Raw genomic sequence first — 27,996 nt, 5'->3', positions numbered from 1 at the left:
TAAAACAGATATTGACCTAGCACCAAGTCAACTGGTTCTTGGCCAGCAGATTCGAATTTCTACTGATTTACTATGCAACATGAATTCTCACAAAGATTACAACGTTCAGTGCAAAAACTTCTACCACAGGCTCTTCTTCTGCATCATGGTATAAAACCTGTATATATTCATAAAGACCTTCATAAGCATTCACATGTGTGGTTACGAGTAGAAATAGTCAAATCACCATTATGCCCATTATATGTGGGACCATATCTAGTCTTGAAGCATAAGACACATACTTTTGTCACAGAGAAAGAAGGGAAGGCCACGACAGATCTATAGAGAGACTAAAACCAGCCAATGTGGCACAGGAACAGGACACAGTGCAATCTACAACTGTCAGAACCACAAACAATCGACAACGAGGAGAGACATTAACAGCTGACAATACAGTGGTCTTTATGAGTGAGGGGAAAAGTAGTTCACATGCGTGTCAGAAGGAAGGGGACGAGCAGCCAGTTGAGCATAGAGTCCAAGCAGAATGTAGAAGGCAGGCAGGAAGGAAAGTCATACCTCGGCGCACCTACACCCCAGATGCCTGAGCAGCCAATCAACTGCAGTCATGGGAACAGCAAAGAAGGCCATGGGCACCTGCTGTGATACATAGTGAGACACCTCGATCAACAACAGGACAGCACAGAGAAGTGCTCTGGACGTCGGATTTATCTTATGTGTCTAGAGGTTCCAGGTGCACCAGGGCTCCAGAAGATGATTTTGATAGTCGGAAGAGGAGAAAGAGAAGACACATTCTCCAGAGAGTCGCCACAGAATGGTACCTGCAAGCCCACATTCAAAAAGGGTGGGGGGGGGGGGGGCTACTGTGGTGACGTATTAGGGTGACGGTAGTCCAGAGACAATAGTGGAGCGGGCTGAGAGGTTCAACGCCGTTGTTTACTCGTTGTAATTTACTGATAGTCACAGTTTAGTCACAGTCTAATACATACAATCACGTCCCTCTCTGGTATAAAAGTTGTTACATTTTGACAGCTGGAGCAGCACTAGCGCTCCAAGTGGTGATAAACCAGACCTCACATGCATTGTAAGGATAATGTTTGTTTTTAGTTATTTTATCCTTAAATAATGAAATTTTTGTTATATTTTTGCGTTTCAGGCGTCAGTGAATTACGAAGAGACATGAATTACTGTGAAATACGTGTAAAATCAGCCGAATCACACTGGTCAGTGACATAAGCTGCAACTTATTCATGAAGAAATACTTCCTAGTGTGTGTATGTTTGAAGCTTATTCTGCTGAAAACGAGAGACTATAAACACATATTTCATGCATTAGAAGCGTATATTTCTGTTGATGTCTGTTTTATTATCATAGCCACATTCCTTGACACTTAAAAAAATTGTGTGTAGTCTAATGATTCGCCCATTCTTGTGCTACTCTCATCTTTCTAATACACGAATCATTTTGTAAAAGTAATTACTTTTACTTCGAATGCGGATGTGTTGAAGATTCTTGCAGTTTGCAGCTCACATTTAGCAACAGTTGTGCAATTGGTTTCTTCTGTGTTGGGGAACAGCTCTATTACTTTGACGATTGCTTATCGCATTTGTATTGTCTTCCCTAGGAAACAGTTGTGGTGGCTTGTTTGATAAGTTAAATAACGTAGGTATTACATTCCATGCAGGTTTCCTACATTCTGCATTCACTGATTTGACTGAAAGAGTGATGAATAAAACTTTGCTTCGTTACGTAGGTATGACATCTTTCTGCAAAAGGTCCGGTGTTCTGCTGCTTATCAGCAATTTTCTGTTATTAAAGGAAAAAGGTATTATTCAGCAACTATCTGTACATTACCAGAGAATCGTAAATGAATTGTCCTGTAATGTATCGTTTCGTATCGCCAAGAGGCCTTAGGAAACTAAATAAGGACAAATGTGGTGTCGATTGCTATATTGCATCATACACTTCCTGTTGTATAAACTACGTTGAAAATTATTATAAACGCTAGTATTCGCTTGGGGCCCTGCTGTCACTGTGGGTGATAAAAACGAGACGGAGTGTCGCGACTCTTACGTTAGACTGTGATTTAGTGTTTTTCCGAGTAATAATAAAGATTTGGTTTTTCAGTTCGATGCGAATCTATTAATCCAGTTATTTCGGAGAATAGTGAACAGCTACAATACCACAAACTGTAGCTGGTATAGGAAATCCCATAATCTTTTGTTGTTATACAGTACAGTTGATGTTTCGACACAGCTTGTTCTGCACCTTATATAATAAGTATTTTCCTAAAGTACAGTGCTTTGTGTGGAACGATATTTTTAGGGATAAAATGAAATAATTTACGTATAGATAATTTTGATCTTTCGTTATTTATCTCATTACTACCATTTATTTCTTATTTCTACTGTCAAAATCGCTTCAATCATTATGTTTATAGAGTGTTTACTAGTTAACTGCATTGTTTGCCAGCTGGTTTGTTGACAGGGCGTATTAAATATGGATTTTGTAAAAGTTGTGAGTGTGAGAAATGTTTATAATTTCTTTTAATGTACCAGTACTATTTGTGGTTTCCACTTTGTCAAAACTTTATGAACTGTACTCGTAAAAAGCACTTTATCATGAAAGTTGAATGTGACATCAACAGAGGCGGCCGTGACCCAGTGGCAGCAATATTCATTATCTTTGGGCTGGCTTAGTAAACAAAGATGAGTGGTAAAGTGGACTGGTTTGAGTACGTAGAAGGAAGAAAGACTGCGAAGGCTTGTGTATATATATGATTTGGTAGTGTTAATTATGACGACAATCGCCCGTCAGTTCTCAGAACTGTACGAGTCGTACAGGCAATGGGTTTGCAACAATCCACAAGTCGCAGGTGATGTTGAATCGACTGTCAAATGGGTTTCGTATTTTGTAGCAGGTGTGTATTTGGTTTTTGTGATTTCCATTTGACTGTGTCATGTAGAATGTATTGTCATAACATAATTTTCATTTCCAGGCAGAATCAGCCACTCCAGTGTACTTTCTGAACTGATATACTCTGTGTCGAACTTACTGGTGCTTTTCAATGACCGTATCATTCATAATTCGACATGTAAGATTAAAGGGGGACCTGCAGACAGGTTGAAGATATGGCTGACAGTCATAGAATATTCAGAGGTTTTTATTGAAGTAGCGGCAAGACGCCGTTGGGGATCAAGAGGAAAATGGACAGTGGCTGTCATTCTGCAGCTTTTAAAGTAAGTGTAAATGTTGACAATTGCCAACAAAAATTCATAAAAAATGAAACAATGAGTTGAAGGTAATCTACATTTGAACAATATAACAACATTGCTGTGCAATATCCACTTTCAGCCATAAACAAATGCAATGAAGGGGTGGCAGTAATTGTTAAAAGTGTCTCTTTGTGATATTCCTGCTGTTTCCATTTATGTTTTTGACATGACGGATGATGCACAACAGAAATGGACCTATCATCACACTCCAGTGGCAAACACTACAAGAGAACTGCTGTTCACCACGGAGGATTATTGTTAATTCTAAAAATATATTTCCTAGGAAGAGTTGGCTAACACATTAAATCTTCGCACATACGTCTCGCAAAATGAAACAGAAACTGGAGCATTTCCTGCACTTATCGAGAGTAGTTTTCACTAAACGCTATTTGTCAATGGGCAAAAAAATGGTATAGTGGGACCGGAAGTTGCTCCACCACTAAACAGAAGGTGACTCACAGCACATAAGATTTCAGGAAATAAAATACGTAACAAAGATTAACTTCTCTTTGTTACCAGAAACGTTTGTTCCTCAAGGGGAGGACTGCTCTCCTCACTAACAGAAAACTAATTTATCACCACAATAGTCACATCCACATTGAATCATGTGTTTTGTCTGTTTTAGTTGCCTTTAAATTACTTCTCCTGTACCTACTTCATGCAATGACTCATTCTAGTGAGGCTAAGAAGTTATTAAACACTATCGTATGCAACTATTGTACTTCACAATGTCATTCGCGACAGTCCTAAAGAAACAAGCTGTTAAAGTTATTCATACATACACCAGCGACCAATGCCTCTACACAAAACAGGTATTTTTGAAAATGTTTTAATGCATTAGGTCTTACCAACATAATGGCTTCAGCAGCAAGGCTTCCCACCGCCCCTTGAGGAACAAATGCTTCTGGTAACAAAGAGAAGTTAATCTTTGTTATGTATTTTATTTCCTGAAATTTTATGTGCTGCAAGTCACCTTCTGTTTTGTGGTGGAGCAACTTCTGGTCCCAGTATACCATATTTTTGTCAATTGACAAATAGTGTTTAGTGAAAACTACTCTCGATAAGCGCAGGAAATGCTCCAGTTTCTGTTTCATTTTGCGAGACGTATGTGCGAAGATTTAATGTGTTAGCCAACTCTTCCTAGGAAATATATTTTTAGAATTAACAATAATCCTCTGTGGTGAACAGCAGTTCTCTTGTAGTGTTTGCCACTGGAGTTTGATGACAGGTCCATTTCTGTTGTGCATCATCTGTCATGTCAAAAACATAAATGGAAACTGTATGTACATAGAATGCAAATCTGAAGGCATGCCCCCAGTGGTGTAACGATATAATGCTATAATTTCTATATGTTGAAGAAATTATTCTATTATTCTTGTTCTTCCCCATATTCTTGACATTAGACCTGAAAGCACTCTCTTCCTATTCTCCCCCTCTGTTCTGGCCACCGTGCGCCGCCCCCCCCCCCCCCCAATTCCCTTTTATATGCTTACTTGGCATCACATCTGACTGTCAAAAATTATAATGCTGCCTGACTTCCTTATCAAGTGAAGTGATAGTGATTAAGACTCTGGACAACAGAAATATTTGTTCAGATTTAGATTTGCCATGGTTTCCATTGATTACTAGATGTTATTTTTATGACTTTTTTTTTGGGGGGGGGGGGTCTTCTGACTGGTTTGATGCGGCCCACCACGAATTCCTTTCCTGTGCTAACCTCTTCATCTCAGAGTAGCACTTGCAACTTACATCCTCTATTATTTGCTGGATGTATTCCAATCTCTGTCGTCCTCCACTGTTTTCACCTTCTACAGCTCCCTCCTCTTAGTACCATGGAAGTCATTTCCTCAGTCTTAACAGATGTCCTCTCACCCTATCCCTTCCACTTATCAGTGTTTTCCACATATTCCTTTCCTCTCCGATTCTGCACAGAACCTCCTCATTCCTTACCTTATCAGACCATCTAATTTTCTACTTTCGTCCATAGTACCATATCTCAAATGCTTTGATGCAAAGTGTTTGCCTTTACAAATGTCTGCTTGTGTCTGTGTATGTGCGGATGGATATGGGTGTGTGTGCGAGTGTAACCTGTCCTTTTTTCCCCCTAAGGTAAGTCTTTCCGCTCCCTGGATTGGAATGACTCCTTACCCTCTCCCTTAAAACCCACATCCTTTCGTCTTTCCCTCTCCTTCATGGGAATCCAGTGTGCTAACCATTCAGTCATTGTCCTTCATCAACCTATCCCCTTCCCTGTTGCCATTCTACAGCCTTCTACTGGCTCTGAGCACTATGGGACTTAACATCTATGGTCATCAGTCACAGCCTTCTACTCCACAAGCACATGCACAGTTTTTTCTTCTCTTCTTTTCTCCCCCCCCCCTGTCCCCCCGCCCTCACCCTCCGTCTAACCTCTTAACTGCACCTAGCTGCCCTACCCTCTCTCCACCTCATCCCTGTATGCTCCCACAAACAGCACTTTACCATCCCCCACCCCAGTACCCTGCTCCTCCTTCCCCACCCTCCTCCTTTACCCCCACTACACAGATTGCTTCTCCCATCATGCACAGTTGCTCAAAGTCTGGCCCCAGCAGCCAGAGACAATGGTCATGTGTGCGAGCATTTGCGTAAATATGCGCGCACGTTCACAAGCACACACCGCGCGCGCGGTCAGGATTCAAAGACAAAGAGATTTTTAAGATGAGAATGAATGTAACAAACTTCAAGAATAAACAGAAATATGTCTTATTCTAGTATGACTCCACTGTCACAAGAGACCTGTGTAACTTTTCTGGTTAATCCTTCAAAAAGTCATTTCCTAATGCCAATGGCATTTCTTCTTTTCCTGTGCCACAGTGCTGTTTCATGATTGTCTCCCTGTCTTAGAATTAACTATGAATGCATGCTTTATTATATGTTAACTCAGCTATATGTACGGTCTTAACTTTCAGTTCCTGAACTTTATTTTTTAATTAAATCCACCCCCCTTTCCAGTTCATTTACAAATGACCCCTGTTCTCATATTTGACCTACTTTATTTTCATTTTTTTTTTTCCTTCTTCAGTAGTGCAGGGACATAATGTGGAAAGTCACCCATTACCCAGCATGTTAGCCAGCCCATGTAAGGGTTAGTCTGGTACACTTGTACCCCCATGACCATGCACTGAACATGCTGTTGAGGTATGCTGTGTTTCCTCCCTGTTAATACTGAAGAGTGCTGTCTCCCTTATTTGAGACACAGGGGCTCTGGGCAATGACCTACATAATGGGGCCATCGCTTAGATGGATCCGAATGGGTGGCCCCATGGTGGGCCAATTGCAATAAAGAGAATCAAGCTGAACTATGCTGTTAGATGTATGGCCTAGAAGTCTCATTAGAGTGATCCACATACACTGCCATTGAATACACATGCAAACATAATCCAGTGGAATTGTAATGACTATTGTCACTACCTTTACCTTACTGACCTGAAACATCTCCGTCATCAAATACAAGGTAAGATGAAAGCCAGTTTCTCAAAGAAGTGGGGAACTGTGTGCTTTTCTTTATGATCTGTACCAAGGCTGATGGTGAATCCTTCTTAAAGACTAAGCCATTATGTTTTAGGGAGGAAATCAATGACAAGTAAGGCAAGGTTACTGCAATAAACAAAACGAGGAATAGTCCTGTAATGATTCAACCAGTCGTACTCGCTAAATCTCAGGCATTGTTAAGCTGTGACAAATTTGGCAACATCCTTGTCACAATTACTCATCGCAGGAACCCAAGTACAGTCAGTGGTGAAAACTTACTTTCAAATGGATGAGAAATTCTTTAATTTAGAATGGTATGGTGTCCATTTTATCTGTTGGGCCCAAAAAAGCCTAAAGATAATGGATAAGATACTGGAGTTTTTATCTTGGTGTTTGAGAATGACTTGCTGCCAGATAAAGTTAAGATTATTGTTTACCTATGTGCTTCAAGTGTATGAAAAGTGGCCATATGACATCTAGTTGTATGGATATGTGTGGAGAATGCAGATGACCCCTACAAAGGAATGCCTATTTACAACTGCTTGCACCAGTTTGGGAAACGTCTCTCTCCTCTGGGCATGTAAGATTCAATAGTTGAAGGTATTTGATCTGTTATCATATCAGGACTCCAGGAATAAATACAGTTGTCTATTCCCTTTAGATTACAGCAAGCTACTTCGTATGTATATCTGTGCCAGGCTTGTTTCTAGGTATTCCTTGTACCAAATCAAAATCTAATGAGGAGGAGGAGGATACAAAGAAACAAAAGGTGAAGGCAAACTGGCAGCTCTGACTGCCCTGGGTTCTGCTTCATTACTACCAAAAACTTGCAAGTAGATGAGAACCAGCAGATGATGATAACCCAAATGAAACTGTGATTGCCAGTGAACACACAAGCAGATGTAGTGCAGTGAAACTGTAGTGGCTGTTTTCACTAACTAGCTGAACTGAAACACTTGTTTTCACATTACTTAATGTCTGCCTCCCCCTCCCACCTCCCACAAGGGACAGGTGACATATTGAGAGATCATCAGTTTGATCTCCCAGCTTTCCCCACATTTTCCTTTAGTGCGTGATTTTAATGCACATAACCCATTAAGGGGCAAGTTTGAGACCACTGACTGTGATAATGCATTAGGACAGATATTTTTAAATCTTGACCATTTTTGTGCTGAGTCATGGGCCTCCACTTACTTTAATATTGCACAAGGATCCTTTTTACCCATCAACCTTATGGTCTGTAGTGCAAGTGTTAACTCTCATATTCAGTGAAAGGTTCACAGTGATGATTGTGATAGCACCCAATTGTTCTCTTTCCCACACTGATATTCAACTAGACATCCCCTATGTGGCTTATGAAGAATGCCAACTGGTACACATTTAGCACTCCCTTAATGCTTGATATGTCTGTTCATTGGACTATTGAAGAAGCCCTCAACACACAAATGCCAAGATATTTCACTCATCAGAACATGCAAAACCACTTTCAAGATCCACTGAATGAAGGTCAAACCTGTGGTGGACACAAGAACATTGTGGCCATTATATGCCGCAGAAGGGCATTCCAACAATAAAAGTACCATCTGTTGAAAAATGCTCATAACATAAAGTGTCTCCACCAAGCTAAAGCCTGATAATGTGTAAAAATGTAGAGGAAGGAATCCTGGGAATCCGCCATCAGAACTTGTACCTATATCTGAAAGACATGGACCAAATTACCGTGTGGTCAACAAAAAGTGGTTGATTTCCCAGGCATTTGTAAGGCTGTCTTAGTGAAATCCAACCCTGCCGTCATTGCCGACCAACTGACAATGGATTTTGCTCAAACATCGGCATCTGACAACTACATCCTCTTCCCCCTCCATCTTCTGTCTGCGTGATGGGCAAAGAGTGGCACTGTGTCTCTCAACACACAACATTTCAAATGCCATAACACCCATTTCTATGACAGGAAACACCTTAGTGTCCTTACAATGTGCCAGAATACAGCTCTGGGCCCTTATTGAATACATAATAAAATGTAACACCAACTACATAGAAATGCAAGCACCACATCTTTGCTATTTTTAACTGAATCTGGCTTGAGTGTGGGTTCCCTCCATAGGGGAAAGCAGGTTAAGTCCATCTTACCAGAGTCATTTGAAAGTGATTTGGACACATGTAAGCCAAATATGATACTGGACCCTCAAGACAAAGGACATCTTGTCTTCATAACAGTATTGATTTTGGGAGGGCTGGTTTGGTGGTGATCATCTGCTCCACCTAGAGTCTGTTGTCAGAATGGCATTTACCCATCATCAGCATCATACAGCTGTCATCTTCAACCTGCGTGAAGCCTATGATACCATATAGCATCACTATATTCTCAATACCTTACATTAGTTGTGCTTCTATGACTACCTCTTGTATTCCTGCAGTGATTCCAACCTACAGGAAAAAAGTCTCATGAGGCTGTCCTGAGTGTGACACTTCAGTTAATAGTGATAAACAGATTCTATAGACTCTATAGTTCCACCATTCTTATATGCTAATGACTTCTGCATCTAGTTTATTTCTTCTAACATGAGGGTCATTGAATGACAACTACAGGGTGCTGGCTTCAAATTTATCAGTACCAAAACTTGTGCCATGCATTTTTTGCCAGCATACAACTATTCATCCACGCCACTCTACCCGTATAATGAGCATCTTTCTGTGGTTGAGATATGTCACTTCTTGGGATTTATATTTGATAACAAGTTAACTTGGTTACCCCATATATGACAGCTTAAGTGGACATACCAGTTAAAACTCAGTGACCAACGCTGTCTCAGTAACACTGCTTGGGATGCAGATCATTCCACCATTTTGCAATCCTACAAAGCTTTCATTTTATCACATTTAGAATATGGAAGCCAGTATTATGGATTGCCAGTGCCATCAGCATTGTGAGCCCTAGACTAGATTCACCATTGTGGTATCAGGTTGTGCATGTTGCCTTCTGATGAGGGCTGTGGATAGCCTCCTGGTAGGGCCTGGAGTTCTCCCCTTATGGCTTAGGTGTCACCAATTACACCTCCACTATACCTTGTTCATTCATGCCTATGCAGAACACCTGAATCAATATCTGTTTCCTGGTACAGAAGTGAGATTCAAGAAAAATGGCCTTGGTCAGGAATTTTGGTATCAGCATAGTTAGTCTCTATTCAGACATTTTCTTGCCTCCTCTCAATCCTCTCACTACATCACACTTGCGAACAGTCATATGATGCGTGCCTTACCCACAAATATGTCTGGATATTTTTCTTGGCCCAAAAGATGTGATAGCCCGTCAGTTTTTTGTCAGTTGTTCCTATCAGTAAGCAGTGAGTACATAATTCAGATAGCATTTATGAAGATGGCTTCAGAATTGAAGACTGGATATGCTCCGTCGTTACATGCATCAGGAGTGGCGAGTAACACTCCTTATGTTGTGGGTGCAGTGCCTTCACAGCAGAAGTGGTGTCAATCTTTAGTACAACTCAACCCATTCTCATGGGTGTTTTCTAATCTGCAAAATAGTGCAGTGAGTAACCTGCAGGCACTGTTATTCCTGGCATCCACTGGTAATGTCCTTATGAGATTTTCTCTTAGACCTCAGTGAGAATGAGAAGACGACAATATTCCTCGGGGATCTTTTTGCCAAGGAGGATACCAGGAAAGTTGCTCTGCAAATCAAGATACACAGGATCTGACATGAGGACAAGAGAGTATCACTGACTATTAGGAATATGGAGTGGAGTATCACATCCACAACAAATAAGTTATGGAATTTTTAAGTCTACGGATTTGTGGTGGTCTTCCATTTTGACTGTCTAATAATGAAATCACAAATCATTACTGTCTCTGTGTTGGTCATACCAATCTTACCCATGGATACACCCAGTGAAAAACTGCCCTATACTGCAGTAGTTGTTGCACTAACCTGGTAGTTGCCTATATCCTGTTGGAGTGCCCCACCTTCCCCGCTACACTGCAAGCTTCACAGCCTGCTGAGCAAATTGTACCTAATGATGTGCAGGTGGCACATCATGTTTTAATTTCATCCGTCAGAGTATAATGTGAACTTTTACGTGAAGGCTTCATTTTAATTGTCATGTTGGCTACCTTGTGGTGATTGAGGGACCACCTGCCACATTTTTGCCCCAAGGGACATCTGGCAGTCTCAAATGTGGACTGACTTCATCCCTGACATACATACTCAGTTTTAGTAGCACCCTGAGTTTTAATTGCTTTTAAAAATGTGTTAGTGCTCCTATGGTGGGCAATCACTTTTGGTTGATATCCACCCTATCCTTGTATCTTTTACCCTTGAAGCTTATAATAATTTGTTACAGCTATCTTACACCAGTTTTCTTTTACCCCCATTTCCTTTTGTTTGTGGTTTATAATCAAACAGCTTTTCCCATGTTTTTTATGTATCAAGTATTGGGGGCCAAAGGTAACTTGATCCCTTCTCTGCCTGGCTACTCATACGAAATGGTGTAATTCTAGCTTACATTCGTAAAGGGTCATGCCATTTAATCCCAAGACTTGAAGAACTTCGAGTATTTATGTCACTACACAACAGTGTGCCCTGCTTTTAACGGAAAGTCATTTTAATGCTAACAATGGCATTAAATGGTCTGAATAAAGATGTAGCTTCTATTTTAAATAATCATATTGACAATGCCACACGCATTTTGCAAGACAATGAATTCCTTTTCAGAAACGAAAACAGTTTTTACATACTGTCTTGTAACCTTAATAAATTGTTTGGATATTCCCCCAAATGTTTATTTTTTTATAGTTAGTTACATGTTTCATACATCATTTAAATGATTCTTTTATCAAAATCATGTGCAATGAGTTACTTTACTGAATTTGTATATATGATGAGCATTGCTGTTAATGAAAATATTATTTTTTAGTCCTATTTGTGCAGCTGCTTTTAAAAATGGGGTTTTCATACAGTCTTCCAGTTTTTAAATAGAAATTCATTCATATAATAGTTGTCCAAGAGAAATGATTTCAAGTTAGGTTTAAATCAAATCTTGCTTTGCTATCTGTCAGACATTTTATGTTATCGGGTAAATAATTAAAACTTTATATTGCTGCATATTGAACTCCTTTCCGAGCCACTGGCAGTTTTAATAATGGGCAATGAAGCTCATTTTTCCCCTCTAGTGTTGTAGGTATGGATATCACTGTTCTTCTCAAATTGTGATGGTCCCCCAGGAGGCTTTTGGTTCTTTCATGAGTTCATGTATGGCGCACATGGGACCCCAAGCTATTGCAGCCCATTCTTCCTTCCCAGTCTGCATTTCCTTCCCCGTGCCCCTCCCTCCCCATCCTGACTCCTTCCCCACTGCCCCCTCTTCCCCTCTCCGTGTTTTTAATTTATGGCAACCTGGCTATCCACCTGGTTCCCTGTGTTCAGTGAGATTTTGTCCCTCTTGACTGTTCTTTCATACTTCTTAGTGTTTTTGTTTCCCCCTTGGGGTTTGACCTCCACTTCTAAATTTTCTGTCTTTAGTGTAAGCCATTTTGGGAAGAACTCCTTCTCTGTGGCATAGATTCCCCCCCCCCCCCTCCCCTCCTTACTTCCACTGTTCCTTCCTGCCATAGCCCCCCTCTGCCCTATTAGGTCACCAGCACATGCAGCCAGCCCGTATGATGGGGCTGGTATGTACCCATCTGGCTGAGTCCCCTGACCACACAGGGGTAGCTCTGCTGATACCTGAGCTGTTCCCACCACATGTATGCCAAGTGGTGGTTGCTTGTCATCCTGAAGCATCAGAACTCATGGCAATAGCCGCCATGCCAGATGGCCATTGCTGAGGCTGGGTGATGCCTATGGGAAGAGTCCCTGATCGGAGTGGGTGGTATCAGGGTGGACATTTGGCACATGAAGCATATCAAGCTGCAACAATCTGGCCATTATCAAACGACCGTCTCTTCGAGTGGTAGCGAATCATTGACAGCTGCTTGGTATGGCCCTGCAGCCTTCCCTTCCCTGGCTACCCTTGTGGAAGGAGGGCCAGGCTCACCGTCTTGGGATGAAACACTTTCTCCACTACCTGGTCTATACTAGAATGGATGGGGACACATTCACCACCACAAAACTGTTGTTTTTTTTGTGGAGAATATCGAGAACAAGTTTTACGAAGTGGATTGTATTAGTAAGATGTGGTCGGTCTACCTGTTGATCAAAGCTTCTTCTGCCTCCCAATCTGCAGTCCTTTGTGCTTTTGATTGCCATGGCGATTTCCTGGTGTCTATTACCCTTCACCAGCCTGTGGCCACCCACTCCATGAGGGAAGCTCCTGTGTTCCACCATCTGTGTGTGTAAATTGTTACGATTACCACTCTTCACGCTCACTAGATTGCCCACTTTACGAGAAAGAAAAGAAGATCCAAGAGTTCATGTCCCTGGATCACCTATCTTATCCTAAGGCTTGCCAGAAATGTGACCGACTCCACCTAGTGTTGACTTCTTCTACTTTTGCCTCTGTTACATTCTTTCCCCCTCCTATGTCTGCGTTACCCCAGCCCTATTCCCTGTCATCTCCCCCTACCCTGCAGTTCCCACGCCCTCCCGTCTGGGTGCTTCTCCCCCTGCCCAGCTTGCCAGCCGAGGAAGTGGCCCCCTTCTTCGGTGTTGCCAGTCAGCCCCTCCCCCCATTGCAGTACACTTCCCCCTGGCATCGGTCAGGCCGGAAGCCTCTGCTGCAACTTGGCCATGGGCCGCACCATCTGTGCGCCCCCAGGTCACACACTCGCTTTCGTTTCTGGCTTTCACAGAAGCCTGCTCTCCCTCTGTGCTCTGCCCTCCTCAACTTCTGAAAGAGGAAGAGGAGGAGAAGAGAAACATAAGTACCAGGACAAGCCTCGCCCCCTTCCCCGATGCTCCTGGAGGTACCATCTTTCCCTTTGCAGACTGAGTCTTACATCTTATTTGTGGAGGTCACACCATCCTCGTCAGTGACAACCACTGACCCTGTGACATGACCTCCCCTTGGCTTCTTTATGTCTAACCTGGACTCTCAGCACATGAAAATTCAGTGGAATTGCAATGTGTATTACCATCACTTACCAGAAATACAACTTGTTTCCTCTTATTCTGCATTCTGTCTTGCTCTTCACCAACTGTTGACACCTTGTTGTAGCCTTCTTCAACCTATGAGGCATAAAACACTGCTTGGCGTTGTCCCATTTTAGTTACCCTTCATGATTGGGGCTTTCATAGCTCCCTTCAAACTTTTATCCGTGAATTTGTATCCCACTGGCTCTTCCGGGTTTGAACTGGCATTTCACTCAGCATCCCTCAGATCCAGGAAAAAGATATCCCACAGGGTGTGAAGTTTCACACTCTTCCTCATCACCATCAATGGGCTTATAAACTCTGTTGGTCCGCAGGTTACCCCGACATTGTATGTGAACAATTTTTGCATCTAATGTGCTCCCATTCGGTAGCATCTGCTGAGTGCCAACTCCATGGCATCCACCATCAGGCCTCTGTGTGGGCCCTTGCCCTGTGGCTTCCAGTTTTCTCTCTCCAAAACACATGCTGTGCATTTTTTCCATCGACCCACAGTACACCCCGAACCAGAACGTTGTTTAGGCAAGCAGCAGTCCCATTTCTTGGCCCTTATTTTTGATAAAAAGCTTACGTGGCTGCCCATATTCGCCACCTGAAGACTACATGCAGACACTTAATGCTCTCTGATTCCTGGCCCACACATCTTGGTGTGCAGTCTGTGCTGCTCTTCTCGCTCACTTTACCGCACTCTGGTTTTGTCTGGACTAGATTATGGTTGTCAGCTTCTTCCACTCTGAATCTACCTGATGATTTTCATCATTATGGGGTGCACATGGCTACCAGTGCCTTTCGCACTAGTCCCATTGACAGTCTTCTTGCGGTAGCAGGGATTCCCCGTCTACAAATATGACAGAGCCAACTCCTGGTTTCTTACACATTCACTATTGAATGATTCCCTAACCATCCCGTGTACCCTGTCCTCTTTGCAAATGACTGGTGACTCTCGTCTGATACCTGCCCTCAGGTGGGATTGCCACTTAGAATGCGCCTCAATTTCCTCCTGCCCCCCCCCCCCCCTCGTTGGATGGTTCCTCGACCATAGACTAGGACCGACCTATTGCCAGGTCCTAAGGTTTCTGTCTCCATATGATATTCCGGTGTCTTGTACGTTCCATTCGGGAAGAGTTTCAGGGTGCTACCATCTTCTACACTGATGGTTCTAAAACAGTAGATAAGGCAGGATACACTTTAATGTCTCCCACTGGCATGGAACACCATTTACTGTTGGGATCATGTAGAGGGGCATTTGAAAAGTAGGTGCAAAGTCTGAGAGATGGCACCACTGGCACATATTGAGGTCATATTTAGTTAGTAGCATCTTTGGAAAGAACACACACCAAGTTTCAGCCATATTGGTCTATTTCTTTGTGTTTGGCAATCGTGTAAATCAAAGAAGTCGAATGATTGTCAAAAAATGGGCCAAAAAGAATTTCATGTGGTGATCAAACATTACTTTATGAAAGGCAAAACACCTCGGGAGACAAAAGAGAACCTTGATAAACATTACGGTGACTCTACACCTTAGATTAGAACAGTTTATAAGTGGTTTCAAAATTATGGGAGTGGCCATATGGGCACAAGTGATGCTGAATGTTCTGTACACCCTGTGGAGGTTGTTGTTGTTGTGGTCTTCAGTCCTGAGACTGGTTTGATGCAGCTCTCCATGCTACTCTATCCTGTGCAAGCTTCTTCATCTCCCAGTACCTACTGCAACCTACATCCTTCTGAATCTGCTTAGTGTATTCATCTCTTGGTCTCCCCCTACGATTTTTACCCTCCACGCTGCCCTCCAATACTAAATTGGTGATCCCTTGATGCCTCAGAACATGTCCTACCAACCGATCCCTTCTTCTGGTCAAGTTGTGCCACAAACTTCTCTTCTCCCCAATCCTATTCAATACTTCCTCATTAGTTATGTGATCTACCCATCTAATCTTCAGCATTCTTCTGTAGCACCACATTTCGAAAGCTTCTATTCTCTTCTTGTCCAAACTATTTACCGTCCATGTTTCACTTCCATACATGGCTACACTCCATACAAATACTTTCAGAAATGACTTCCTGACACTTAAATCTATACTCGATGTTAACAAATTCCTCTTCTTCAGAAACATTTTCCTTGCCATTGCCAGTCTACATTTTATATCTTCTCTACTTCGACCGTCATCAGTTATTTTGCTCCCCAAATAGCAAAATTCCTTTACTACTTTAAGTGTCTCATTTCCTAATCCAATTCCCTCAGCATCACCCGACTTAATTCGACTACATTCCATTATCCTCGTTTTGCTTTTGTTGATGTTCATCTTATATCCTCCTTTCAAGACACTGTCCATTCCGTTCAACTGCTCTTCCAGGTCCTTTGCTGTCTCTGACAGAATTACAATGTCATCGGCGAACCTCAAGGTTTTTATTTCTTCTCCATGGATTTTAATGCCTACTCCGAATTTTTCTTTTGTTTCCTTTACTGCTTGCTCAATATACAGATTGAATAACATCGGGGAGAGGCTACAACCCTGTCTTACTCCCTTCCCAACCACTGCTTCCCTTTCATGTCCCTCGACTCTTATAACTGCCATCTGGTTTCTGTACAAATTGTAAATAGCCTTTCGCTCCCTGTATTTTATGACTCCAGAAATCATTGATAAAATCCATGATATGGTAATGGATGACAGAAGAATTAAGGTGCGTGAGATTGCTAGTGCTGTGGGCATCTTGAATGAACGGGTACATAGTATTTTCCACAAACATTTGGACATGAGAAAGCTATCCGCAAGATGGGTTCCACGATTTGCTCATGGTTGACCAGAAACGGAATCGTGTGAAGTGTTGCAAGGATGGTTTGTAGCTTTTCAGGAATAATCTGCAGGACTTTAAGCATTGTTTCATCACTGTGGGTGAAACATGGATACGTTACTACACTCCCGAGACCAAACAACAATCTAAACAATGGGTTACCTAGGGAGAATCTGCACCAAAATAAGGCAAAGACCATTCCTTCTGCTGAAAAGGTTTTGGCAACTGTCTTTTGGGATTCGCAAGGGATAATCCTCATCGACTACCTGGAAAAGGGTAAACCTATTACAGGTGAATATTATTCATCATTATTGGACCGTTTGAAAACTGAGCTGCAAGAAAAACACCAGCGATTGAACCACAAAAAAGTCCTTTTCCATCACGACAATGCACCAGCACACACCTCAGCAGTTGTGTTCGCAAAATTAATGGAAATAGGATTCCAACTTGTTTCACATCCCCCCTATTTTCCAGACTTGGCTCCCTCAGACTACTATTTGTTCCACAATTCGAAGAAATGGCTGACGGGACAAAGATTTTATTCAAACAAGGAGGTGATTGCAGCAACTAATAGCTATTTTGCAGACTTGGACAATTCCTATTATTCGGAAGGAATCAACAAATTAGAATAGCATTGAACAAAGTGTAAAAGTCTTAAAGAAGACTATGTTAAAAATTAAAAAGGTTTATCCGAAACACGTAAGTAGTTTTTATTTTTGCCTGGACTTTTCTAACGTTCCTCTTAGTGTGTTCACAGTGAAGCTGTTTGCCACTAATAGGGGCCTCCATTTTGTTTCTCAGGCCCCCCTCCACAGTATTTTGACATGTTCCGATTCAATGAGCATCTTGCAGGCTTTAGATTGATGCTACTCTTAGGTGTCTGCTATCCATGACTTTCTCCATCCCCTTGGCTGTGCTGCCTGCTCTGTTGTCTTTCCCTGGGTTACAAGTCGTATGGGTATCCCTGGGAATGAACTGGTTGACTGTTTGGCTAGAGAGGCAGATACTTAACCACTTTTTCCCTTTCATGTTGCCAGGTGCAGATATGAGGATACACATCAAATCTCTCTTTGCCTAAAAGTGAAATGACATGTCGTGCATTACTGTTCTCAATAATAAATTCCGCACAATCGAGGTGACTACTGCAATTTGGCACTCTTCATTCTGCTCTTTTTGGAAGGAGTCAAGTGTCTTATATAGTCTACGCATCTGTCATAGTAGACCCACTCATCGTTTTCTCTTGGATAACGAGCCACCCCCACAATGTGGCTGTAGAATGAGACTGATGGTATCCCACATATTGGTGGAATGTCCACTTCTTTTTGCCCTCTGTACTACGTGTAGCCTTCCAGATTCCTTATCTTTAATGTTAATAGATGATTAACATATGGGTGAACTGGTCCTCAGTTTGCTACATGAAATTGGTTTTTATTTTCAGTTATAAGGTTTTGCTTTACTCCTGGAGCAGGGGCGGGGTGATTGTGGTTGCGGCTTCTCTTCGCGTTTTCTAAGTCTGAGACCCATGACCACTCCCCTGTGCAATTACTGCTCTTTTATCCCTCTGTTTCTCCAGTTTTCAGATTTCGCTTCCCTTTCATGCCTTCTGCTGTGTGTGTTTTTTGTTTCATTATTTTATAGTTAAATCCCTCTGACTGGATCTGACCATTTTTGGCAGTCCGTGTATCTTACACAAGTAACTTTTGAATCGCAGGATTGATGACCTTGCTGTTTATTCCCATAACCCTCTCTCTGTCAGTCAGTCAATCAATCAAGTTGTGAGGGATTCTTTGCGACACACTTCATTAGTGCCTATTTCAGTTGTGATGGCACAGTTCAAATGTCTAGCTCCTTGAAGAGGTACCTATGTGGTGTCGGAGGGGGCGAACACTACACTTTATTCTTGCCTCTCGCTTCTGTGCAGTCAGTACTTTTTTTTAATTATATGTGGTTTCTGTCATTTCAGATAGAACAGGCACAATTTTGAATCTGCAGCTATTATGAATCAAAACACAAAGGAATTAATGACATTCAACTGCTAGTGGGAACTGATTTATGTCAGTGAGTAAAGCTGAAAATTTGTGCCAGGCCAGGATTCGAACCCAGCTTCCTGCGTACTAGGCACATGCTCTGACCACTAAGCCATCTGGACACAGTAGTCATCACAACTGCACCAACTACCCAAGCGTGCCTCCTGTCAGATCCAAATTTTCAGCTTACCCACACACTACTGACATAGTGCACCTGTCCATTATCCTCATTAGTTGTGGCATGTAAGGAAGGCTGGCCAATGATCCTTTCAGTGCCGATGCACACCACACTTTAACTCTTACATAAATTGGCAAAACACGGCTGCTGAGGCTAGAGGCAGTGACTGTGTGTGTGTGTGTGTGTGTGTGTGTGTGTGTGTGTGTGTGTGTGTGTGTGTGTGTGCGCGCGCTTTGGGAGGAGGTTTTTTTGGTCGAAAGTTCAAATGTATAGCAGTCTTTTCATTGTGCCTGTCTGCAACTCAACATCTCCTGTATGTGGTGAGTAACAGTTTATCCTCTTCATAATATTGATATTTTCCATCCTGGATTTTCCATTGTTTATATTCGGTGTAAGGAGCGGATATGAACTCTGATCACAACTTAGTAATGATGAAGAGGAGATGAAATATAAGAGAACTGTTCTGAATAAACATTGTGGAAAATAATGTGATAAAGAAGTACTGAGGAATGGTGAGCTGCATTTGAAGTTGTCTGCAGCTATTGATACTGCTGTAATGAATACCACAGTAAGCAGTTCAGTCGAAGTAGTGTGAGCATCTGTAAAATGGACAATCACAGAAGTTGGACAGAAAAATATTGGTAGGCGTACAGGGAAGGCAACTGTGAAGAAACCTTTGTTAACAGAAGAAATACTTAAACTAATCGATGAAAGAAGAAAGTGTAAAAATGTCCAGGGAAAGAAAAGAAACAACAGTATAAGTCAGTTAGGAATGAAATAAATAGAAAGTGCAGGGAAACTAAGGCAAAATAGCTGCAGGGAAAATGCGAAGAAATTGGAAAAGAAAGATCATTGAATGGATAGATTCAGTATACAGAAAAGTTGAAACAGCCTATGGCGAAATTGAAAGCAAAGGCATCAGCTTCAAGAATGCAAGAGGAGTTCTGCTTTTAAATGCAGAGGAAAGACCAGATAGGGGGAAAGAGTACACTGATGGTCTCTACTTGTGGGAGGAACTGTCTGATGAAGCTATAGAAGAAGAAATTGGAGTTGATATGAAGACCTAGATCCAGTATTAGCCAGAGTTTAACAGAATTGTGGAAGACTTGCCATCAAATAAAGCAGAAAGCCTAGACAACATTCCTTCAGAGGGAAATCAGAAATCAAATAACTATTCAAGTTGGTTTGTGGAATCTGAGTCTGGGGACTTGCCATCAGACTTTCAGAAAAATATCATCCACACATTTCTGAAGATAGCAAGACCAGATGAGTGAGAGAACTGCAGCACAATCAATGTAACAGTTCATGCATCTAAGTTACTAACAAGAATAATGTACAGAAGAATGAAAAAGAAACAGATGATCTGTCAGGTGACTATCACTTTGACTTAAGGAAAGGCAAAGGTACCAGAGGCTGTTCTGATTTCGCACTTGATAATGGTATCAAGACTATAGTCAGTGACAACACAGCTCACAATGAATGCTGCATTCTTAACTTGACTGAAAATGCATAGACAGCAACCACATTACGTTCCTGCATCTGGCAACATCACAGACTAGCTTTCCTGAATTTACTTCATATTTGAAGAATGAGTACATTATACAAATAAGGTCCCTTACCTGTTCGTGAAACACTTGGCACCCTCTAGCTGTTTAGCCGTTATGAGAAAAGTTGCAGAACACACACAATACTACAGAAATCAGTCAGATGTAGTTTCATGCACATAAACTCGATAGAACACCCGGATATGATGGAAGTTTATACTGTACAAAATGCAAAAACAGACTGAGTGCTGATTGGCTAGCTGTGGTGCTGTCTACTGTGCCTCCCCAACCCAGAAACCATAAATGCTGTTGCAGATTATAAAGAAGAATAAAGTCATTTGCATGGGATTTGGCGTCTTGGAAAAAGTGTTCAATAGTTTATGGAGCAAAATGTTTGGAATTATTAGAAAAGTAGGAGCAAGCTATAGGAAAATATGGTTAATGTTCAGTGTGCGCCTAAACTAAGAGGGAACAATAAGAAGGAAAGACCATGAACAAAGTACCCAAATTAAAAGGGTGTAAGACAAGAATGCTGTCTCTTGACCTTACTGTTCAATATAAACACCCAAGAAGCAATCACAGAAAGAAAAGGAAGGTTTAGGAGTGTGATAAAAATTCAGGGTGAAAGGATATCAATGATAAGATTCGTTGATGTCATTGCTATCCTGAGTGGAAGTGAGGAAGAATTACAAGACATACTCTTACTGAGCACAGAATAAGGATTGAAAGTAAGCTGAAAACAGGCAGGAGTAATGAGGAGTAGCAGAAATGAGATTAGTGAGAGACTTAACATCAAAATTGATTATCACGAAGTAGACGAAGTGAAAGAACTTTACTACCTTGGAAGCAAAATAATATATGACAGATGAAGCAAGGAGGACATAAATAGCAGATTTTCATAGGCAAAGAGGGCATTCCTTGCCAAGATATGTCTTCTGGTATCAAACATCTGCATTAATTTGAGAGAGAAATTTGTGAGACTACAAGTTTGGAGCATTGCATTGTATGGAAGTGAATTAGGAATTATGGGAAAACCACAAAAGAAGAAAATAAAAATGTTTGAGATATGGTGCTACAGTAGGATGTTGAAAATTAGGTGGTCTCAAAAGTTCAGAAATGGGGATGTTTTCCATATAATTGGCAAGACAAGAAAAACATGGATAACATTGACAAGAAGAGGGGACATGTGCTAAGGTATCCGAGAATAATTTCCATGGTACTAGAGTGAGCTGCAGAGGGTAAATCTGTTGGGAAAGACAGAGATTGGAATATACCCAATAAATAATTGAATATGTTGGATGCAAGTGTTACTCTGAGATGACCAGATTGGCACAAGAGAGGTGTTTGTGGTGGGCCACATCAAACCAGACAGAGGACTGATGACACCCCCCCCCCCCCCCCCCCCCATTGCCATACTGTGGACATTTCAACACACACATCATTTGCTGTGGGGTTCCACAAGCATCTGTCCCCAGAGCTGAGCTACGTACCAAGAACGTTCTGTCGTTAGAAGATAAATACCTTCTGAGCATGGGACAGCACTGATCTAGTGTTATATTCATCACAAATTACTTAGCAGGATGTACTTGATGATATGCACTCCAGTAAGCAATTCCTGACGTGGACACATCTAAAAGACTGAGCAGTGCCCAGAAGAAAGCCACCAAGATGTGTGCTAACTAAGGCAAATTGGACATTATACCTCCTGCTGGTTGTCTTTGAACATATAAGCAATATCCAGGAATAGATATACTACATTACTATCAGATTCCAGCAGATTGTTTATACATCCAAGCTAAAGTCTTACGACCAGCTGCAAAGATAGTTCATCCTTTGGTGAAATAGTGAGTGCTGTTCTGTTGTCAGGGACAGGCAGATGGCTCTGTGGAGGTTGAAGTGCAGGCTGTCTAATGAGAAACGTAACAAGCAAAATACCATCATATAATTAAGGAGAGCATATACAGTTTTTTGAACACAGTTCCTGAATTACATCAACCGAACTGCTAAACCAACTGATGTATGGGAAGGCATTTGGGCAATACTGACCTTACGACTAATCTTAGAAGGAAGATTAAGGAAAGGCAAACCTACGTTTCTAGCATTTGTAGACTTAGAGAAAGCTTTTGACAATGTTGACTGGAATACTCTCTTTCAAATTCTAAAGGTGGCAGGGGTAAAATACAAGGAGTGAAAGGCTACTTACAATTTCTACAGAAACCAGATGGCAGTTATAAGGGTCGAGGGACATGAAAGGGAAGGAGTGGTTGGGAAGGGAGTGAGACAGGGTTGTAGCCTCACCTCGATGTTATTCAATCTGTATATTGAGCAAGCAGTAAAGGAAACAAAAGAAATATTTGGAGTAGGTATTAAAATCCAGGGAGAAGAAATAAAAACTTTGAGGTTCGCCGATGACATTGTAATTCTGTCAGAGACAGCAAAGGACTTGGAAGAGCAGTTGAACGGAATGGACAGTGTCTTGAAAGGAGGATATAAGATGAACATCAACAAAAGCAAAATGAGGATAATGGAATGTAGTCGAATTATGTCAGGTGATGCTGAGGGAATTAGATTAGGAAATGAGACACTTAAAGTAGTAAAGGAGTTGTGCTATTTGGGGAGCAAAATAACTGATGATGGTCGAAGTAGAGAGAATATAAAATGTAGACTGGCAATGGCAAGGAAAGCGTTTCTGAAGAAGAGAAATTTGTTAACATCGAGTATAGATTTAAGTGTCAGGAAGTCGTTTCTGAAAGTATTTGTATGGAGTGTAGCCATGTATGGAAGTGAAACATGGACAATAAATAGTTTGGACAAGAAGAGAATAGAAGCTTTTGAAATGTGGTGCTACAGAAGAATGTTGAAGATTAGGTGGGTAGATCACGTAACTAATGAGGAGGTATTGAATAGGATTGGGGAGAAGAGAAGTTTGTGGCACAACTTGACTAGAAGAAGGGATCAGTAGGTACTGGTAGATGAAGGAGCTTGCACAGGATAGATTAGCATGGAGAGCTGCATCAAACCAGTCTCAGGACTGAAGACCACAACAACAACATAGTTAGAAGTTATGGAGGCCTGCAAGTTTTGCCAAAATTGAATGATAATCCATCTGCCTGGAAGAACCTGAGATTTTTGAACAGTAACCTTTCTTCCAGGAGAGCTAGTTCTGCAAGGTTCGCAGAAGAGCTTCTGTGAAGTTTGGAAGGTAGGAGACGAGGTACTGGCAGAATTGAAGCTGTGAGGATGGGTCGTGAGTCATGCTTGGGTAGTTCAGTTGGTAGAGCACTTGCCCGCAAAAGGGAAAGGTCCTGAGTTCGAGTCTCGGTCCAGCACACAGTTTTAATCTGTCAGGAAGTTTCATGTAATTAGACAATTTCTCCATAAGGGTGTTAATGCTGATTTCCAGTCCTGTGCTTTTATGAGTCAAAAAAAATAAACAACTTTTCATCTTGTGCTTGTGCTAGTTGAAGACCATGTATATTAGAAACTACAAAGAGCTCAAAACATAATTGTTTAGTACACAGTGTGGGACTGTTTCAAAGTCTATTGCACATTTAGTGGATATGGGTGTTTTTTCTTTTCTTTTTAAGTGGTCTTTACTACAACACTGCTGCTAAACATCATGAAGCCATAGGCTGAAGAAATTGTAGGCCACTATCAATGACACTTTGTCCATGGATGGTCAACTGTTAACCACATAATTACCTTGCGGCAGCTGATAGAGAAGTTTTGCAAGTTCGATCAAAAATTACATCTTATCTTAATTGATTTTCAACAAACTTATAACAGTATTGACCACTCCATGTTGTGTAAAATATTGGAGGAATTTCATGTCACATCAAAACATATCCAGTTAATTGCTGCTTGCTACTCTCAATCAACTTGTTTGGTATGGTTTGGCAAACAAATATCACCATCATTCAGTATCAAAATGGATTGAGACAGAGAGATCCATTGGCACCAATACTGTTCTACTTGGCATTGGAAAAGTAAGCTGTGACACTGATCAGATCAGAGAAATGGAGATGGACACGCAGTCCTGGAATTTGCCGACGATGTCATGGTTCTTGGAGACACTGTGAAGCAAGTGTGCACAGATACTTCCTGATATGTCCATAGTGCAAAGAAAATTTGACTGGTGACAAATAACGATAAAACCAAATATCTTAGTGTACCATGTCATTCAGCTCTCCTTCCTTCCATGTTATCAGTGAGCGTATCTGCGAATGAGTTCAGGAATTCAAAACCTGGGTTCCGTGCTGACTAATAAATAAAGTGATGAAAGAAGTGCATCAACAATTAATAAACACCAATTGCACGTTCTTTAGTGTGAACAATTTATTGAAGTTGCATCTGATATCAGAAGAATAAGATTCGGCTTACATGACACTAGTGTAGCCAGTATTTTCGTGTGTTTGTGAAACACTGACATCATCAGCAACAACTGAAGAAGCTACCTGTGCCTTCGAGAGGTAGGGGACTTCGAAAGATCTGTGGGCTCCTCTATAGTATCATGGAAGCTGGAAGATAAATGGGAATGAAGACTGAAAGAGGACATGTACCAGCAGTTTTGAAAGGCACACATTTATTATTTATTTATTGCTCAAGCAGATCATGAACTATGTATTCTACAGCCGTAGCTAATGCCGGTAGAATACAGATCAGCCTGTAATCAGAAGGTTCTTGGCAGATTAGTGTTTGGTTAGAGGTTTAATGTGTCTCTTTTTCAGGCCGGAATGGTTAAAAAAAATGTTGTTATCGATAGTAATGGGTCGATGAGGAAATTGATCATGTAATATTGTCGAGTCCTGCAGCTGCAGAATAAATTCATACAATTGACTTCATGACTGTGTTAAGGCTTACCAGCTGCAAAAAAAAGTTTTGGTTGAACCAACCACAGGTACTTCAAGGGATTCGAAGGTTTGCATCCTTGTGTGTTGGTCAAGTAGAGATGCAGGCATGGTGAAATACTCATTTAGATCCTCAACAGAAACAAGAGGTTCAGCTGCAGATTGAGAATTTCCTATTCCTAGCCCTTGTAGATTTTTCCACAAAACAGAAGGCCTGTGAAGATCCTCAGTTAATGGGTGGGCGTACCTAAATCTTGTATTTCTCAATGACTGGCTAATTCAGTTGTGTAGTTGTTTGTCGGCGAGATGATTGTCAGAGGTTGGGTGGCATTTATATTTCCTGTGTGCTGTGTCTCTGATTGAGAGAGTTGATTGGCACGCCATGGTGTAAGTTTTTCTGACCCTTACAGTGGCAGAATGTTACGGCACAAGAGGCTACAGTGAATTGGCCATGCCCTTCAAGCTGATAGATAAGTCCCATACCGAGTCCTCCATTCTCAGCCTGCTGGAAAATGCCCATGGGAACATCCAAGCATGCAAGGGAAGGATTGGCTATTAACAATTCTTAAAGAAGTGGGGCCAACAGCAGTGTAAGATTAAGCTGAAGGACAGCAATGATGGACTACCATCTGCAGTGGACATCTCCTATGTTGTGACTGACTGACCTCCTTTTTTAATTTTTTTGTTGTTTTTTGTAATATGGTGTTTTGTAATTTTTGGAAGAAGTGTTGTTTTTTCTCCTTTTGTAATTTGATTATGTCTCTTGTTTTTCTGCTCTAGGCATTAATGCAGTAGATGATTATGATGATGATTATGATGATGATGATGATGAAAGTGTTTTATTGGCTGGTGCTGGTGCAGTCTCATATGTTTTCTGCAGTAAATTACTTTTCAACCATCTTCAGATCATAAAAGAAAGCAGTACAATCACATTGCTTCCTCTTATTATCTGAAGATGGATGGTGTTGGTTGATACCAATAATTTGTTGTTGAAGTTATGTGATTGTGTCAGACAATAGACAACAATCACTGACATCTCCATCATAACCAAAAATTCATTCTTCTCAGATATTGAATTGTTTTACTAACAGTTTCTTATTGGTACTGATGTCTGTTGCGTTCTTTTGGAGGGGAACCAATACCTTTCAGATTTACGTAACCATTTCTAAAAGCTGAGAGAGAGTGTTTTCATGTAACAACTACCATAAGAGTTGAGGATGCTTGAATTTTACCCATACAGATATTTTGTAAATTCTGATTCAGTGCTGAATACATTTCAGATGTGCTGCTAAACTGCATCTCCTCTTTAATTATAAAGAACATGTGATACAAAATCCACCAGTTCCTCCTGTAAGACGTAAAACCATTGAAGAGGAGAAAATTAGGAAAGAAGAAAAGTGGAAACTGGAGTCAATGTCTTTTGCTTTGAAAAGGTCAGGGAGGCTTATAAGGAAGGTTCAGGGCGGTAAGCTTTTATTAAATTGCAAATTCAAACAATAGTGTTCAGTGTGTTCTGTATCTGTATGTTGTTGTGATGTCTTTTCACACGCATTCAGTGACAGATATAATTTAAAAAATAGAAGACTGATACATTTAGTTCTTTTGTTAGTACTTAAGTTGAAACTTTACCTATATGCATTTAACTGCAACTGAGTTTTTTAATGGCATTGTATTTATTAAATTCACTTTGCATTATTGAAAAGCAGTGCACTCAATTAGTTTCAGCTTCTGTATCCTCAGGTAGTTTGGTGAATACAATGTTAGTGAGAATGTGGCAGTTATTTCCTATACAGTTGAATTAAAGTAAATCAAGAATAAACTGTGGTGTGTCAAGTACCACCAAAATACTGATAATCATTAAGCCATGGATTCTGGATGCCAAAAATTAATAATGTTTTTAGGTGCTTATGGTTCAGTGCACTTGCAAAATTTAAGTTCCACTGCATACATTCTTGGGAGTAGATTACGTTACAAAAAACTATGTATATTTACCTTTAATAGTTCAAGGTAAGTCCTTGGGCTTGATAAACTATTAAATCACTCTTTTTCACATTTTGTGGTTTATTAATTTCTCTTCAAACCAACAATGGCAAAGAACCAAATATCAAACACAAGGACAGACTGACACACATCCTGTGGACATTGCTGCAGATCATTTTATATGTTTTCAGCTGTTACTGTATTTCGTCTGTTATCAGTTTCAATAAATGTTATTACTCAGAAATTAATTTACAAAAGTGTTCATGTGGTAAAAAGTGTGGATCAACAAAAGTTTTGCATCACCCCCTTTATTTCAAAATTCATGACACAGAAAACAAAAACTGGCTCTGAGCACATGGTGGAACATCCCCTTGCTCAGATGCATGTTTGAATCCATCGTGGCATTCCATTGATAAGATCATCAACCCAACTCTGGTCCAGATTGTCCCACTCACTGATTCTCTGTAAGTCATGCAAAGTAGGTGGTCATTTTCGACATCCAAAAATAGCTCATTTCAATTGATCTCAGACAAGTACGGTTGGATTCATGTCTGGAGAACATGCAGGTCAATCCATTCTGGTCATCCCAGCATGCTGAAGAAATGTGTTCACAAGAACAGCATGATTATCATGTGGGTTATCATCCTCTAAGATTAAATTGTCACCAAAATGCTGACAATCCAAACTTATATCTCTGGTCAGGGCACCACTGCAGTCCATTGGGTACTAAAAGAGGTTGATACAAA

General features: G+C 41.0%; 1 protein-coding gene across 1 annotated transcript in view; it reads left to right on the top strand.

The window, feature by feature from the left end:
* The first annotated feature begins 2,696 nt into the window (after window positions 1–2,696).
* LOC126095058 (peroxisomal membrane protein PEX16) overlaps window positions 2,697–27,996 on the top strand; it is a 38,650-nt gene continuing 13,350 nt past the window's right edge. The window contains exons 1-3 of the mRNA XM_049909742.1: window positions 2,697–2,917; window positions 2,996–3,236; window positions 26,551–26,735. Of these exons, the coding sequence (XP_049765699.1) occupies window positions 2,794–2,917; window positions 2,996–3,236; window positions 26,551–26,735 (550 nt within the window). The 5' untranslated portion in view covers window positions 2,697–2,793. The remainder of the gene's footprint in view (window positions 2,918–2,995; window positions 3,237–26,550; window positions 26,736–27,996) is intronic.

The sequence above is a fragment of the Schistocerca cancellata genome, chromosome 8, assembly GCF_023864275.1.
Source record: "Schistocerca cancellata isolate TAMUIC-IGC-003103 chromosome 8, iqSchCanc2.1, whole genome shotgun sequence".
In the NCBI taxonomy this organism is placed as follows: domain Eukaryota; kingdom Metazoa; phylum Arthropoda; class Insecta; order Orthoptera; family Acrididae; genus Schistocerca; species Schistocerca cancellata.
The sequence above is the reverse complement of the archived record's forward strand: the minus strand, read 5'-3'. Positions and strand labels throughout refer to the sequence as shown.